The sequence below is a fragment of the Papilio polytes genome, unplaced genomic scaffold, assembly GCF_000836215.1.
Source record: "Papilio polytes unplaced genomic scaffold, Ppol_1.0 DF823991.1, whole genome shotgun sequence".
Taxonomy (NCBI): domain Eukaryota; kingdom Metazoa; phylum Arthropoda; class Insecta; order Lepidoptera; family Papilionidae; genus Papilio; species Papilio polytes.
Window position 1 is genome coordinate 2,052,161 of NW_013525213.1, and position 16,371 is coordinate 2,068,531.

Here is a 16,371-nt window from a genome sequence, read left to right on the forward strand (position 1 = left end):
AACGTCTTGTTCATACCGTATCGATGTGTTTGCTCGACTTTATTGTCGAAGTTTCGGGTCAACGTTTGTGAGTTCTCTTGCGATCGAATGTCGTATTATTTAGACGTTATAATAAAGTTTATACTAAGTAGTTAAATTATTAGACTTTAAATATTGGTTTGACCAGTCCGTTTATTGTAAGGGCTACGTCATTTGTTATTTATGAGTTTAGAAGCAATTTTGTAGTCCAAGAATGGAATTTAATTAAAATAGAGGATATTATATATTGTGCCAACCCCCTCCCCTCAAAAGGATAAAAGGAAGACGTAGGAATCTATAAAGGAAAGACTTGTATTTATGTCTTGAAGTAACTCAAAAACTACTAGGGACGATTACAAAGGTCTTTCATCATTTCTACCGTGGTAGTGCCCGCTTTAACATCTTAGCACGAATGGGCCGGCACGCCCGGTGTAATACCACGACCACACAGAAGACAGGCGTGAAATGGAAGCAATTCCGTGTTTCGTCTGATGAGTGTGGTGCCGGATGCCTAATTTAAGTCCCTTTCTCTTTACCACCCTTTTCTTATAAGGAGAGGATGGGAACGGGAAAAGGATTTGACGGGAGAGGAGATGCATAAGAAGGGGAAATGTCGTCTTTATGTGCGTCTCCTCCTCTGTCGGATAAGGGTAGGCAACGCATCTGCAATTGCGGATGTCTATGGGCAGCGGTCGCTTCGCCATTTTGGCGGATTCAGGTGGCCGCTTGCTCGTTTGCCACCTTATGTTATAAAAAAAAAATCATAAAAACAGCTTGTCTTATAATATTCGGTACTCCTAAGAAATACTAAAGAACTGTATTAAAAAGTAATCAAGTGGAAGTAACTTTTCCGTTGAAATTAAAACAAGTAATTATTTAACAGTAAAATGAGAATATAATTTTCGCGGGCCGTTCAGACCCACCTGGGGACTTTTAAATAACCACTCAGGACATATTTATTGTGAAGGGTTAATATACAAGAATGGCGACAAAATGGGCCTTTTAAGCACCGAGCTAATGGCACTCTTGGACCATTGTTTATTATATCTATGTTAAGTCTTTTATTTTAAGTAGGAATTACTTTGAATTTTCAACCATCTTATAGTATTGCAAATAGTGTTTGCAGTGTTTGGTTTACATGTCTGGGATATAAATGGTTTGTTACTTCAAAAGCCACATGTTGGTAGCCAGCTGTCTAATATCTTAGTGTCTCTTTTTGTCTATTTTAAGCCTGCTACTAGATATTATTTATTACTTCCAGACTTACAACGATGAGTCCTACAACAAAGTTAGTGGAACAATATCTCAGATTCTGGAGGCTGATAAATTCTTTGATGGACCAACAAGTGAGAAGCTACGAGGTGAGAATTAGTAGCGCATCAAGTGTTATATTAGCTGATCTTTTGCTGTGTTGTAAATGAGACTATAATATACGAGTATACTCTGGATGTCTTAAGGCTTAGCAATTCTACATTATTCCTCAAATTACAGATTTCTATAAGCGTCTAATTCAAACAGATGCTCGCATAAGAAAATTGAAACAGCAAACAGACGAAGCAAGCGACATCATAACAAAACCTCTACCTGATAGATACAAGAGGTCGCTCATGTCGATAGATACTCCAATAAATACTGACAGCCAAAGGATACCTATCGACACTAAAGTAGACTTGAGTAAATTCAATTTATTCTACCCACCGTTTGTTGCTGTTAAAGATTCTGCATTCGCTAATCAGAAACCAAGATTTAAAAAGGCTGATGACGACCCTTACAATAATCAACCATCAGGTATAGTAATAGAAAACAAAAAACTAATGGTACAGTATGGACCATTCGATAGGAAACGGAATTTTCCAAAATGCTCCCATATGTTGAAAGACTCGAAATCACACGAGAAACAATTGAAACATCCTTTCTATAAGAACTCACAACGGTTGGACGAACTATTGGGTCAAATGTTGGAACATAACTTGGATAAGGTTGTAGCGAATCCATTTAACTTAGATCTCTGGAATAGTGAGAAGGATAAATGCAAACATTCGAAGGACGAACCGGATGTGGTGACAAAAACAGAAGAAGAACCACAAAAACAAATTTCATATCCACCTAAATCTGACGACTCTGTTAAGCTGATGGGCGTTAAAAGAAGAAATGGTTTAGCAGAAGGAAATCCGAGTTACATTGAAAAAGAAGCTGCACATATAAATGACGAGGAAACCGATGAACTTTTCTTTCCATCGACAACACAAAAATATGGGGTTGTGTTAAGCGTATCAACATTTATGTATGTATTAAAAATATTACTATTAGTTTAAGATAAAAAGTTTTTTAAGAGAAATTGGCAAAACTTATCAACAAAATACATAGACATGCAATACCGGAGACTATAGATACCAAAAAAGAATAAAACGGAGATTCTTAAAAGCTTGTTAAAGATTGTAACGAATCTCTCGTATTAGTCTGATAGATATAATGCAGAGTTTGTTTTAGTAATGCCGACAGTACCGAAGAAAACAGAGTTTCAAAGAACAGCGACGAGTTATCAGTAAATAGACGTAAACTATTACAACTAAACGAGGAAGATGAAGACAATCTTGCTTATGAAGACTTTAAAGAAGTTCTCGCAGATTATACTGACACTCATGATGAGACAGATAAACAAGTCGAAAGGGACAGAAGATCTGATGTAAGTCTCCCAGAACTCATATATACAATTGCTATCTCTGTTTTATTCCAAGGGAATGATACAGATGGTAATAGTTAACCTAAATTTCTTTTTCAGAATTCCGTGATTTCTGGAAAACGATCTTTCTCGGATAAATACGATATCTCGTTAGTACATAATCCGAATTGGAAAAGTCCGATGCAATTATATCCTGATGAATTAAATCTACTAATAAAAAATACGGGATCTTCAAGAGCTGATAGTGAATTTGAAAAAGGATTCCTAGATCCTAAAGATAAAGTTAAAAATACTGACACAGATTACGTAGAGGAATATTTAAATAATAAATACTCAAAATTAGCTCAAGCGTATAGTGATTATGGTGTACTGGCAGCAAAAAAAGATTATGTAACGAATGAAATGAACTTACCGACAGAAAATATTTTACATCATGAATTTCCAAAGAGTTCTACTGAAAAGGAGAACAATTTAAAACCTAATTTAATTAAAAAGCGAAGAAGCGCACAAATGCGTAGGTATTTAATGTTTTTATAATAATAAGTAGTTTTAAACTTAATAAAAAAAAAGCCTTAAAATTTTGATACACAACACTAATAAACATAGAATTTTTGTCTGACAAACATAAATAAAAATATAAGTATTATGAGAAGAGCAGGGGTATCGAAAGCCGAATCAGCCAAAGAAAACACAGCAGGGTGGCAAAAACAGTCGTTTATTGGTTATTACACCAATGTGGTTGGTCTGCTCGCGGACCCCGGGTTGGAACCACGCGCAGATACAAAAAATGTTCAAATACCGGGTAACCGTCACAGAACAGCAAGCGGTTATCTGCTGAATTAGGCCGTCACTACCGCAAGCAACCTAATTCAGCGACACTACTAGTGACATTCTGAGTAAAAGTAGTCACAAGACAGCAAGCTAATATACTCAGAATCGTGTCGTAGGAACTAACTGGAGAAGACAGCAGTAATTGTTTTCCCTCTTTTACTTCTCATTTGCGTAATGTACTTACTTAATGTACTTAACCTAAGGCACATGCAATACAACATCATGTTTTAAAATACAGGTGGCGCCATCTATTTTTGTACGTAGAACAACTGGGCTGCAGTGAATGTTTGTTACAGTATTACATTTTTGACAGTACCCACTGTAAACATAATATCAAATTAACTAAAGCATTTGTACAATATTTCCAGACGAACTTAACAATCAAGATGTAAAATATCCATTTGTATCGAATAACATGACAACATCAAGAAATGCTTTAAAAATTAACGATTTTGGACCAGAAGTGAACGAATTCTTTCCCAAGGTTAAGATATCATCTGAACTTAAAGAGTTAAGAAATATGGAGAAAAATGTCAACGAAACTCAGATACATCGCTCGGATCCATCTTTATTTAGAAAAATCCGATCATTAAAATCGATAGAAGCTGAAGAAATTAAAGATGCATTAGATTTAAACAATAACCGACAATTCGTACCTAATGCAGAAGTTAATAATACAAGCTTCAGTAATAATAGTAGTGTTGAAGGCCCTGGTGAAATTTTACGTGTATTTTCCGATTGGTTTCTAACTCTAGCTAAATTGTCTGGTGAATTTAAAGATAATTCCACAACAACTAAGTAAGTATTATGTAACTTAACACACGAATTATCAGTTTTCAAGTAAATACCATTTTCCAAAAACAAATTTCAAGTTTATGATTTAAGAAATTTAAATTAATAAAGTCTTGGTCAGTTTAACATTTCAATGCCTTCATTTTTAACCTTAACCTATCAGTACGTAATACTTTCAGACTAAGCTTTACAACATTGAATACATCAACATTTAAACCAGAAAATGTTACAAAAGACTTCATGTATCCAATGTACGACGCGGATATGATTGAAAACATCGGCCATAGATCTAGAGTGCTCATGTCTATTGAAGAGAAAAATGGAAACACCACGTTGACAACTGTCACAAATAACACGAAAAGTGATAAAACCGAGGGAAAAAATAAAGAAAGTAATAAAGAAAATAAAGGTAATAAATTTGTATCCCAATATCATTATCAAAAGCCTTACGTAGCCGTATCATTGATTGTATTTAGATTTCACACTTTGAACTCCCATAGTCTATACTGAAAATTATAAGTTGAGCAAATTACATTGCTGCTAATCAAAATGATTCAAAGTCTCATTGCAGGATTACCAACAAAACTACCGCCAGCAAATCAAACAACAATAGTTAAACACGAAAATACCACAAATTCCAACTCAACTTCACCACATGAGGATAAAGTAAATCGTACAGTTGTCAAAAGAAGTGCTGATAGTAATCTAATTTTCTGGAATGATATCTATGACGATGAATATGGAGTTAAAATAGACTATTTAGATAACGAAGCTAGGAATAAACATTCGGTAGATAATGAGAATTTTATGAAACGCTCCGGACAATGGATCAACAAGAAATTCAGGAAACTGGGTGAAAGTATACGCACCGGTTATAATTCTAGAAAGAGTTATAAAAGACCACATATCATTAATAGAATGAATAATAGAGAACGTAGTTTTAATAGATTTTTACGTAAAGTCAATGATCTCAGGTAAATATTATTTGCGGAAATGTAAATAATGTGATACTAAGTGAATAATGAACTGATTCATCGTATTCCAGACCTAAAGCCTACTACAAACGTGATGAAAGCGGACTGTTATATTCAAAGAAGAAGAAATATGAGGTAAGTAATGGAATTAAAATTTAAGGCAAGTTTCTGAATCAACGACAGTCCCTCAAAGAATTAACTGAAAGACAACACTATTAAGAACCCGGATGAGGAATTCGAGTAGAAAAGATGATGATGATGATGATTTTAGTGAAGAGTATTTAATCATATTTGTTCCAGGATGATGAAAGTGAAAATTATTTAAACTTCGCTTCTATGACAGCTAAAATGAAGCAAATATGTCACGAAGCAGCTAAAGCCGTAGAAAAAACTAGAAATATAAACAGTAAGAGTGTTATATGTAAAATACCTATAGTAATAGTAATGGCATACGGATAGTCCCAAAGTTCTTGCGGAAGATCGGCGGCTGGTACCTCAGTAAGTAGCGCCCAGTATTCAATGCTGAGCGTGGATCCAATCCGGTCAGCATTGCAACGCTCATTACATTTTTATTAAATTACAATTTAATTATTTTGTCTTAAGTACTGTACGTCATGCCTGTATTTTTTTGTTATTGCTCATTGTATTGTTATGGATTAATTGTCAGTTAATTTGTTTTTATTTAATTACTTGTAAAGTCCGTGAGAGTGAGGGTGGCGAGGAGGTTGTGGCGACGTCTCTGATGCAGCAGCTCGTGAAACTGATGACCGACCTCGTCGACTTCCAAGTGCAGCAGAAGACGTGCTCTAGTTTGTATATTTTTGATTAATTTGGCATCATACTTGTCATTATCATGAGGAGTATTTAGACTAGCTTTTTTGTTTATAAACTACAGAAATGTAGAACAAAATCTTTTTAGTCTATCTTCAAGTAAATGCTGAGTTGTGAAGGAGTTTTTCTATTTTCCAGAGCTGCCGCAAGATCTCTCTGATTTCCTGCAGTGGCTGACATCACCTCCAGGTTCTGATGAGAGTAAGGACACAAGATTCGACATGATACTAATTGCCTCACCTTTAAACGAAACTAAACAATATAAAACTACTGGTGAGTAATATTAGTTAATTTATAACAAGGTTGAAGATATAAGAATCCACATGTAGGTACTTATCTTTACTAATGACTTCATTGACTGACTTCCCAAAAGATTTTTATTTATTTATTTAATAACGAGAATATATCTACATATGTGATAATACATAATATTTTAAGTTAAAAATACAATAAACAACTGATAATGAAGAAAAAAAAATCAAATTGTACACAGAAATAAAAAAGAAGAATATAACAACATATATCTAAATACCACCATTTGCCTCGCCCTCCACACATCTGTATGCAGCCTCTGTGAATTTCGACTCATTACAACTAAAGATATCTATATATTCAGAAATGATATTGAGCAGACGTATGGCGCGCGACATTGGGGCATTTTTCATTAAATCTATTCGCGTAAACGGCTCCAGAAAAAGATACGGGTGACGGCGCAACTGTACCGCGTAGTCGGGTACACGTAACCGCAGGTGTTATATGTAAAATAATTGAAGGAGGTATTCAATTTGTCTGTATGTTCATCAACTACTGGAGACACTACTGGTTGCCTCCCGTAGTAAACAAGCCTTCGCGTTTTATCTACAGCATCTTCCTATCGTCTTACGAAGTCATTGGTCAGACTTTAATAGCTCACTTTACTTTTACTCATTACTCATTGCAGTGGTATAATTGTAGGGAAGGGAAAAGAATTAGAAAGAAAACATGCTAGAAGTAAAGAGTATATGAATATTTGTTTGTTAACAGAATCACCATTAGGAGAAATAGCTGATTCGATATTAAAAGAAGAGACAGATCCTAAATCTGAATGTTTGAATATTCTTCAATCGGTGCGAGAACTTTTACGTTTATATGACGAATTGTCTTATGAAGAAAAGGTAAGTTAAGATTTTGTTAGAAAATTTACAGTGTGTTTGGTGCATTGCTTTTAAAATATGGAAAAGGGATCCAAATATCTACATATTTATGAAGCAGAGAGAATATTATTACAGAATAATTTTACTAATCTTACTAATAATATAAATGTGAAAGTTTAGATGGATGGATGTTTGTTAGAGTTTGTAGCTTAAACTGCTAAACGGATCTCGATGAAAATTGACATAGATATAGAGGATAGTCTGAAAGAACGCAAAGGCTACTCACTTATGTTTTTTTTTTTCATTCCACGCGAACGGAGTCTCGGGCGAAAGTTATTCGTTTATAAACATCGATAATAATGTTTTCATAATTGGTACGTTTTCTCATTTTAATCAAGTTTTAAAACTATTTCAGACTAAGTTACTTGGCATCAGAGAATATTTGGAAAACCAAAGAAACTTTCTTTTAAAAATATTATCGACTCCTATCGATTTGGGTGTAAGTATTAAAAGATCTATTTATTATTTCGAATTTTTATACTTTAATTATACTAAATTAATTTGAAATTCCAGACATCCTTAGATATGTTAAAAATGTATAGAAAACGTAACACACCAGCTCGCTTCAAGAGATACATCTCACAAAAGAAGGGCCCAAACAAAACACAAACGCGAAGGAAAGAAACGCCCGCAAAGAGAATCAATAAATTCACAAAAACATCGGAAACTAAACGAACGAAGACTACAATGAATCAAATAGACTCTATGGTTGTTACTGAAGGAGTTAGGAAAAAGAAACAAAAATCAGACAAGGAGACAGCGGAAAATAAATCAACAACACATCGCAAATTTGAACCTAAAACTGCAACTGTTAAGGCATAAAATTCATTGAATCACATTTTAATTGTGTTAAATATATAGTCATCTCTTTCACTTATTTTAAAATAAAAGAGACACTGGTATTTAATTTTAGATCTTATTTATGTACTGGATAGGTCTGTCTTCTAATTCCATCTATAAATTCGAGTTTCTACAACCAAATATAAGAGTTACAAATGTCCAGTGGAAAATAGAGGTCAGTGGTTTAAATGTTAGGTCAGTAGACTTGTACGGTTTTTCATTATTCGTTTAGGATTGTCGATAGTTTAATTTGTTTGAATTGTAATTTTAACATAGGCTGCACAGTTTAATTGCATGCGTATTTGTAACAGTTTACAAACGTTTGTTTTATGATAGGATTTACTTTCAGGATATTGTAATAAATGTATTTTTTTAATATATTTGAGTCTTATTCCTTACTATAGTCGATTAACAGTTTATTGCAGTTCTTAAAGGACAGATGAAAGAAAAACAGTGTGTCTTCGCCACCTTAATTATTATTTTGAAGGTAATTATTTAATACTTATTAAATACTAACATATAATAGAATCAAGTCCTTTAATTGCTTTGCGTTCATAAAATACTAGCAGTTCTCATGCGACTTCATCCGCATAAAATTATAAAAATTTCACTTTATTTTCATTTGTTAAATTATCAATTGCAAATGTCAAAATGACACGACATGGTGTCAAACCATGGCAACCTTGCTTCCTTGATGTTGGCAACAACTTATGGTCTCTTTCCCATATTAGAGTTTTTATCTAAAACATTTGCCTCTAAGTTTAACGACGTATGTATAGCCTAAAGCGTGACGTAAGTGTAGGGCTTTTTATTAATAAAAGATTTGTTCGAAAACATGCTGTAATTGCTGACACCTTAGGCAAACAAAGAAGTGTGTGTTTACGCTTTATTATAATAGTAAAGATCAAGTCCTTTAATTGCTTAGTATTTATAAAATATGGGATCGACTATTTTTGACCATTTTACTGTGAGTTTTTATCTAAATATTCTCAAAGACGTATCCTGTAAGGAGCTAGAAGTTAACAAATGTTTCTTCATGTCGCACAGGTTTCTTGTCCATATTTTATAACCGCTTAGACGAAACATAGTTAATAATATGTTTGCCTGCATTTTATGACTCGTTTCCAGCACAGACGGCGAGTTGAAATATTTAGTTGTAATAGCGCATGCTTTTACGTTATTGCACTTTATTGCATCTGGGGAGACGATGTTACGGTAGGTTTCTATTGCTGAGATGTAAGCGTTAAAAGATATTGTTGTTTCAACTGTTTGGATGAGAATAAGAGGGATGTTTTTGTATTAGTGTAACTATCTACAGTGAAAGCCTACGGTATATATTGTAATGGTACTCTTGAAGCATAATTGTATCGCGGTGTAACCGGAAATGTTTTTATTATAATGATGTTGTTTTTTTCTTAATGGAGTATTTGTTTTAATAATTTGTTGTGTCGTCGGTAAAAAGTATTTTTTTCTATAGTCTTAAAAATTCCTGTTCTCATTTCTCTTTGATGATAAGAAATATTACTGTTCATATTAATATTATAAATGTAAAAGTTTAGATGGATGGATGTTTGTTAGAGTTTGTAGCCTAAACTGCTGTACAGATCTCGATAAAATTTGGCACAACTGTAGAACATAGTCTGGAAGAACACATAGGCTATTTACGTTTTTTTAATTTCACTCGTGGAATCGCTGGCAAAAGCTAGTATACTTTCGAGTTTTCGAATGCCATCTAAACTGGAGCAATAAAATTGTTTATATTCAGTTGTCACGCTAACTCGGTGAGACGTTGGCGTTATTTATGTTTATTTTCTCTCAGAGGACGCCGTAAAATTACTTCATGTTCACGTATTTACTGATCAAATACAATATTGTACCAAGTATCAAAGATATGAACTAACTTTTGGTAAAAGAGTGGACGCTTTACCACCAATCTATGGGACCCTGGTACTTCGACACAATCCTTTGTATAAAAAATCTTAGAATTAATGACTTTACAGCTACATACGTTTAGATGTAACTGACCAATCGAACTGTTCAGTTGAAACTGTCAGAACTTATGCCCGCGACGCAGTCCGCGTGTAATTAAAAATGTAAGTAGCTTACGTGTTTTTCCAGAATATGCTCTACCTCTGTCCTCGTGAAATTAAAAATCAAAACTGAGTAGCCTATGTGTTCTTCCAGACTATCCTCTACATCTATGCCGAATTTCAATGACATCCATTCAAACGTTTAGGCTACAAACTCTAACAAATATCCATCCATCTACACTTATCTAAACTTTCGCATTTATAATATTAGTAAGGTCGGAAACCATTTACCCCAACATTTTATGTGGCCCTAGTATTTCTTCCAAACACGAATCTTGCAAAAAACTTTCAACGACAATAAATTTTAAAACAATGCTGAATATTTAAACCAAACATTTAGTCGATACCGGAAAATTATTTCGCTTTAGAATTAAGGGAAAACTTAACAGATTTTTTTCCCGCCCAAACCTTAGCTAGGAATCACTTTATCCGCGGCGGAATTCGCGTCACGTAGTAAAGCGCCCGCCAGACGTTCAGGTGTAGCATAAACGTACATACAAACAGACGTCTATGTATAATAGATGCGATATACATTTGCGCGCTCCGAGGCCGAGTATCAAATTTAAATATACATTCGCATCTGTACGTGCTTACTCATTACTTAATACAGGATGTTTGGTTTTTCATTAATTCTAATTAGCTGAAAAAAAATATTTCTTTCAATTATTACTTTATATTACGTCATGTAATAGTTAATAACAGTAATAAAGTATTAAATACTAAATAAAAATAAGTTTTGATTGCAAATTGCTTATCAAATATTACTAAAGCTAATTAACGTACGGAATATTTTGCCCTTAGATTTATGGAATAAGAACTTATATTTTTAACTAACTTTCTGTATAGTATTAGTCAGATGATTTTTTTTTTGCTTCTGATTTTTGAACACCATGTATACACGCAAGTCGGAACGGGCCAGTATCGAAAGTAACCGGCGGGTAAGTGCTGTATTTTGTACGAAAATTATAGCATTGCTAGAAAATAGGGAAGTACTTCGTGGTTATCGATATTTTATTATGCTTTACACACATTTTTGTTCCGTATTATTATTTTGATATTGCTTTAAAACTTAGAATATAACTATAGTGTTGAAAATCTAGGAATGTTTAATCAGAGATTTTTGTACCTTTTGTACCTTTTTTTTGTACCTTTTGCAGGGTATTAAATGTCTTGTGTCACTTGACTCAGATATCATAATCATGTCAAAACCGTTAACATAGAAATAAGTTTTTACCAATTTATCGATAAATTACCTTCAGCAGTGCAAATACAGCCCTACCTCTGCAGTATCACTTGAGTGCAGTCTCGACGCCATAATGTCGATAACGTACCGCGCTAATTATTTTGCAAGTTCTCTCGTGTATCGATAACATTGTTTATGAACATCACTAACCATTTGTAGTCTGGCTGTCTGAAAATTACTAAGTGTATAATACTTTGTGTATATTTAATTTTGTTTGGAATATTACATCAAGTCTTATTACAATATTAAAAATGCGAAAGTTTAGATGGATGGATGGATGTTTTAGTCTAAACGGCTGAACGGATTTGGATAAAATTTAGCATACAGACTATGTATGTATCAATAACACATAGACTTACTCCTTTTTAAAATTCCACACACAGACGAAGTTACGGACGAAAGCTAGTTAATATACATTCCCAGAATAGATTTTAAAAAAACATCAAAAATATACTTTCGTCCTTTAAGAGACCCTTATTAGATTTAGTATGACATACTATTTGAATAACCATTAAAAGTCTCTGAGTACAACTCATTGTGGCAGTTAAACTTATAAAGTATACTAATAATGAAAACATCCCATTTCCCGTGCCAGAAGTGTACACTAAGCCTCATGCTTCGAGTCTTATTCAATTACAACTTTTACGTTTTTATTGTCGAAGTTCTAGAGCCATCTCTAGCCACATTGAAACGGGACACGAGATGCAATTTTATTTGAATTATAAAGAACTTTCTAGATTGTATACTGTTTTATTGTATTTAAATTGTGCTTGTATTGTAATGTGGCTTTATTTTTATTGTAGTTTGAATCTTTTTTATTTCAGGATAATATTACTGTAAGTTACTATGGATTTAATGTTTGTTACAAAATGAGTTTTGATTTTTTTTACTGGTTTTACATATATTTATAAGAGAATAAGGATCAGAAACACAGCGGGTGCACACCTTTGACTACACAATTATTGTGTGTTTGTCGATAGTCGATTGTTTCGCAGCCAATTCAACTGTTTAGTTGCACAACTAAAAATCGAGTAGTGTACACCTCCATATCAGCTCATAGGAATCGCAGCGTGACTAAATAGTTTTGCGATAGTTTAGTCGAAGGTGTGTGCACGCACTCTCTTAAAATTATCGTATGAAGTAATTTTCATTACTTAAAAATGGAAACGATACTTTTATTTGTGCTACGAAATTTAAGGTTACAATTTCAGTTATCATGTTTTTATTAAAAAGAGGTAGTTCATAAAAGGTCTAGTAATTCGAAATTGTTGAGAAAAGTTGTTAATAAAAAAACATTCTAAATTTGTTCATAAAAGAAACTTGGTCAGCAAATGCATCAAAACAAAAACAGCTTTTTTAAAATCAATAACATCATCCGTCGGCAACGTTACCTCGATAGTATCGCCTCACCACGTCACATTACGCTGGTATATTTACGACACTGACGCTGTAGGGTGGGCAGTGCCCGTTAATATTTTATACCACACTGCCAACGACTTTTATTGGCCACGAACGGCCAAGATCGATACAGAATAGCGAGTTTTCGTGTCAGACGTTACTACGTTTGTGTGAATTTGACAATTTAGTTGGATTATAGATATCTTGGTCGCTATCTAGTACGTAACAACAACTTGTATGCCAGTTATTGGCATGTGACTCTTATTGTAATGAGGAAACACATGCCAGTAATATAGAATTTGCATGCCAGTTGATAAGATCGAATGCGTCATGTTCGCTTCATAGCTGCTCGTACTCACCCTCTATTTGAAGCCAGATTTCTTTGGGCAGTAGAAATACTTAACTAAATTACTAGTTTAGTGTTTACTAAGCAAGAAAGAAACACTCTAAGATAACTAACTAACACGAACTAACAATATTAACTTACGGAGTGCATCGATTTCAAGACCTTGTTCTTTCATATATCCTAGACTTCTCAATTCCTGTGAGGCTGAGTAAAATAACTACTATATCTTCCAAATTATACTGAAGTCCTGATCAATGTGGTATTAGCACTTCAGTGAATTAACTAGGAAAAGATAGATGGCGGAAATTTATCGAAGACCGTAATGCAAAGTTTATGATACTACATAGGTTAAGTTAATACGTAAAAATCCTTCTTATTTTATTCAACTTCTGTAATAGATATCAATAAATTGTACCAGGAGACCATAAATCAAAGTAGAGACGTTGAAATATCTAAGATACAAAAAGCACACGGCTGCGGACTACGGACAAGTTTGACATTTTATTTACTATCCTATGTAAAGATAAAGAGTTTTCCATGTTCAAGGTAAATAGGAAAACCCGCCTTCGAGGTAGGGCGTGGTTTGTGGGTAGGCGTGACTTGGTTTACGATGATCTATGAAATGTTAGGATACGCTACATTTAGGATTAATTTAAAAAAATGCGATTGCATGTAGAAATATTATTAGACTAATAATGCGTAAGTTATATAGAAAAAGACATACTTATTTGATTGTTAGTTCGGAAGCAATTTTCACATTAATAAAGTGCTCATATTGTAAGAGACACTTCAGACTGGATAACCTAACACTGTGTTTGAATTACAAAAACGTATGTACGTAGTTATGTAGTAAAACTGAAATATAGTTATTTGTCTATACAATTGGCGGATTTTAATGTAAGTTAACACAATTTTCGATCATGCCGAGAAAATATCACACGAAATTTGATAATCACATGTTATACTATATTTGATTTATCATTCTAATACGAATTGCTAGATTATTCACTAAAATATCAATTACAAGTAAAATTCTTCAAAAAACGTTTTTCAAAAAATTTCATAATTGCAAATTGCCGCATCCATTCAACTACGCACAGACGCTTCCAACATCCATGTTGAGTGTAGTAGGCGTGCAGCACTAATGCAATTGGCCGGAGGAGCAGCTGGAAAATCAATAACCTCCAGACTTCCAGCTCACGGTTTATGAATATTTCACTGCGGCTGCATGAAAACTTTATTTACACTCTCACACATGTAGCCATTTAGCGATCTTGTCACAAATGAATGAGGTTCTTTTATGAGGGTTTGATCAAATTCCTTTTGAACTGGATCCAGATCTACAGCCAATCTGACTAACATATGATAAATCCGAATGCAAGATATCAGTCTAGAAGAAAAGTACAACCATAGGAACTGCTAGAGAAGTATTTAAAATGTTTTGATGGAGAAGTTTTTTTTTTAAAACATAAGGTGGCAAATGAGCAAACCACCTGAATTCGACAAAATTTTGCCGCAATTGCAGATGCGTTGCCTTCCCTTATCCGAATGAGGAGACGCACATAAAGAAGATATTTCCCATTCCTATGCTTCTCCGCCGTCAAATCCACTTCCCCTTCCCATCCTCTCCTTATAAGAAAATAGTGGTAGAGTGGACTTAAATTAGGCGTATAAGAATGATTAAGACTTCTATACTAATATTATAAAGGGGAAAGATTTGTATTTTTGTATGTATTGAAATAAATCAAAAACTACTGGGCCGATTTTTAAAATTCTTTCACCATTAGAAATGTAATTTATCTGTAACATAGGCTGCATATTTAATTACTTTTAAATTTCACGCAGGCGAAGTCGCAAGCAACAGCTAGTAGTTGATAAAGCTTGTCGTCTTTTCGTTCAATTACTGCCAAACAGTTGGTAAGCCAAATGTTACCAACATATGTCAACCAGAATGCAATATATAATGGACCCAAAAAAACATTTCAAAAATCATGTTTAAAATCAATTGCAGGATCTTCTCAAATCTTCTAAACTAAGTTTTGTTATATGCTTAGAAAAACTATGTAAACGTGATAGTTATTCGATTCAACGTTTGGTATTAAGAATTAAAAAGAAAACTTTTTCTTGTCAGCGCTGTGTACGCCAGTCATTTGCATGTTCTGCTTTTTTGCTTTTTCATTGGTCTATAGTATAATAATTTGGTTGTGAAATTGCAATTGGTTTAATAATAATAATACACATTTAATCAGTTCCAAAACACACTGCAACACAATACAACATAATACACTTGAACAAAAAAAATACAAACGAGAAAAACGAAAACCAATCATAAACAATCAAAACTAATGACAAGAAAATTGAAGAGGAAAAAAAAAACAAAATATATAAACAATTTGACAATGCGTTGCAATGCAGAACTGATAGGGCCTTTGCTCAGCTATGTGTTTTGTACCCTAGGGGTAAAAACGCTGATGTTCTGCAAAGTACTAATAACTAATATTATAAATGCGAAAGTTTAGATAGATGGATGGATGTTTGTTAGAGTTTGTAGCCCAAACAGTGAATGGATCTCGATGAAATTTGGCATAGATGTAGAGGATAGTCTGGAAGAACACATAGGCTACTCACTTATGTTTTTTTCAATTCCACGCGGACGAAGTCGCGGGCGAAAACTATAGTCTGCAAGAAAAAGAACTTCATTTAGTTGAGGTAGCTACAGTTTGTTACTAATGTAGAAGTTACTAAAGAAAACTTGCCTTACAAAATTAGATGTGGAATTTAAAAATTCGTTTTCTTTATAACAAGTTTAATATTAATTTTCGTGTATAAGCAATTTCCCCAGCATATTTAAAAATCACCCACTTGCTGTTAAACTACGTGCGTCATAAACCCAGTCTCAAGTGGCTACCAAACCGGTGTATTGCAACTTCACTCCAAATTAAACAGTAAAACACTTTTATTATAGCAGTTAAATTTAACTGGCCATTCTTATGAACAAAACTACACTCAATTCTTAGAATACTAATGAAGTGACTTCCCTTATAGTACGGAAATACAGTTTGCCGGGTCTAAAGGCAATTTTTTAATTAACACCTTAGACGCCATGCGTATCTTTTTGTAACAGTGTCTAGA

General features: G+C 33.7%; 1 protein-coding gene across 1 annotated transcript; it reads left to right on the forward strand.

The window, feature by feature from the left end:
* The first annotated feature begins 1,284 nt into the window (after window positions 1–1,284).
* On the forward strand, window positions 1,285–8,342 carry LOC106101417. The gene is made up of 14 exons (XM_013280653.1): window positions 1,285–1,379; window positions 1,510–2,302; window positions 2,509–2,704; window positions 2,801–3,215; window positions 3,901–4,330; window positions 4,504–4,733; window positions 4,896–5,298; window positions 5,370–5,433; window positions 5,599–5,704; window positions 5,997–6,107; window positions 6,268–6,402; window positions 7,153–7,283; window positions 7,678–7,761; window positions 7,836–8,342. The coding sequence occupies exons 2-14, from the start codon at window positions 1,626–1,628 to the stop codon at window positions 8,142–8,144; spliced, it is 3,291 nt and encodes a 1,096-aa protein (XP_013136107.1). The 5' UTR covers window positions 1,285–1,379; window positions 1,510–1,625; the 3' UTR covers window positions 8,145–8,342.
* The last annotated feature ends 8,029 nt before the right edge of the window (window positions 8,343–16,371 follow it).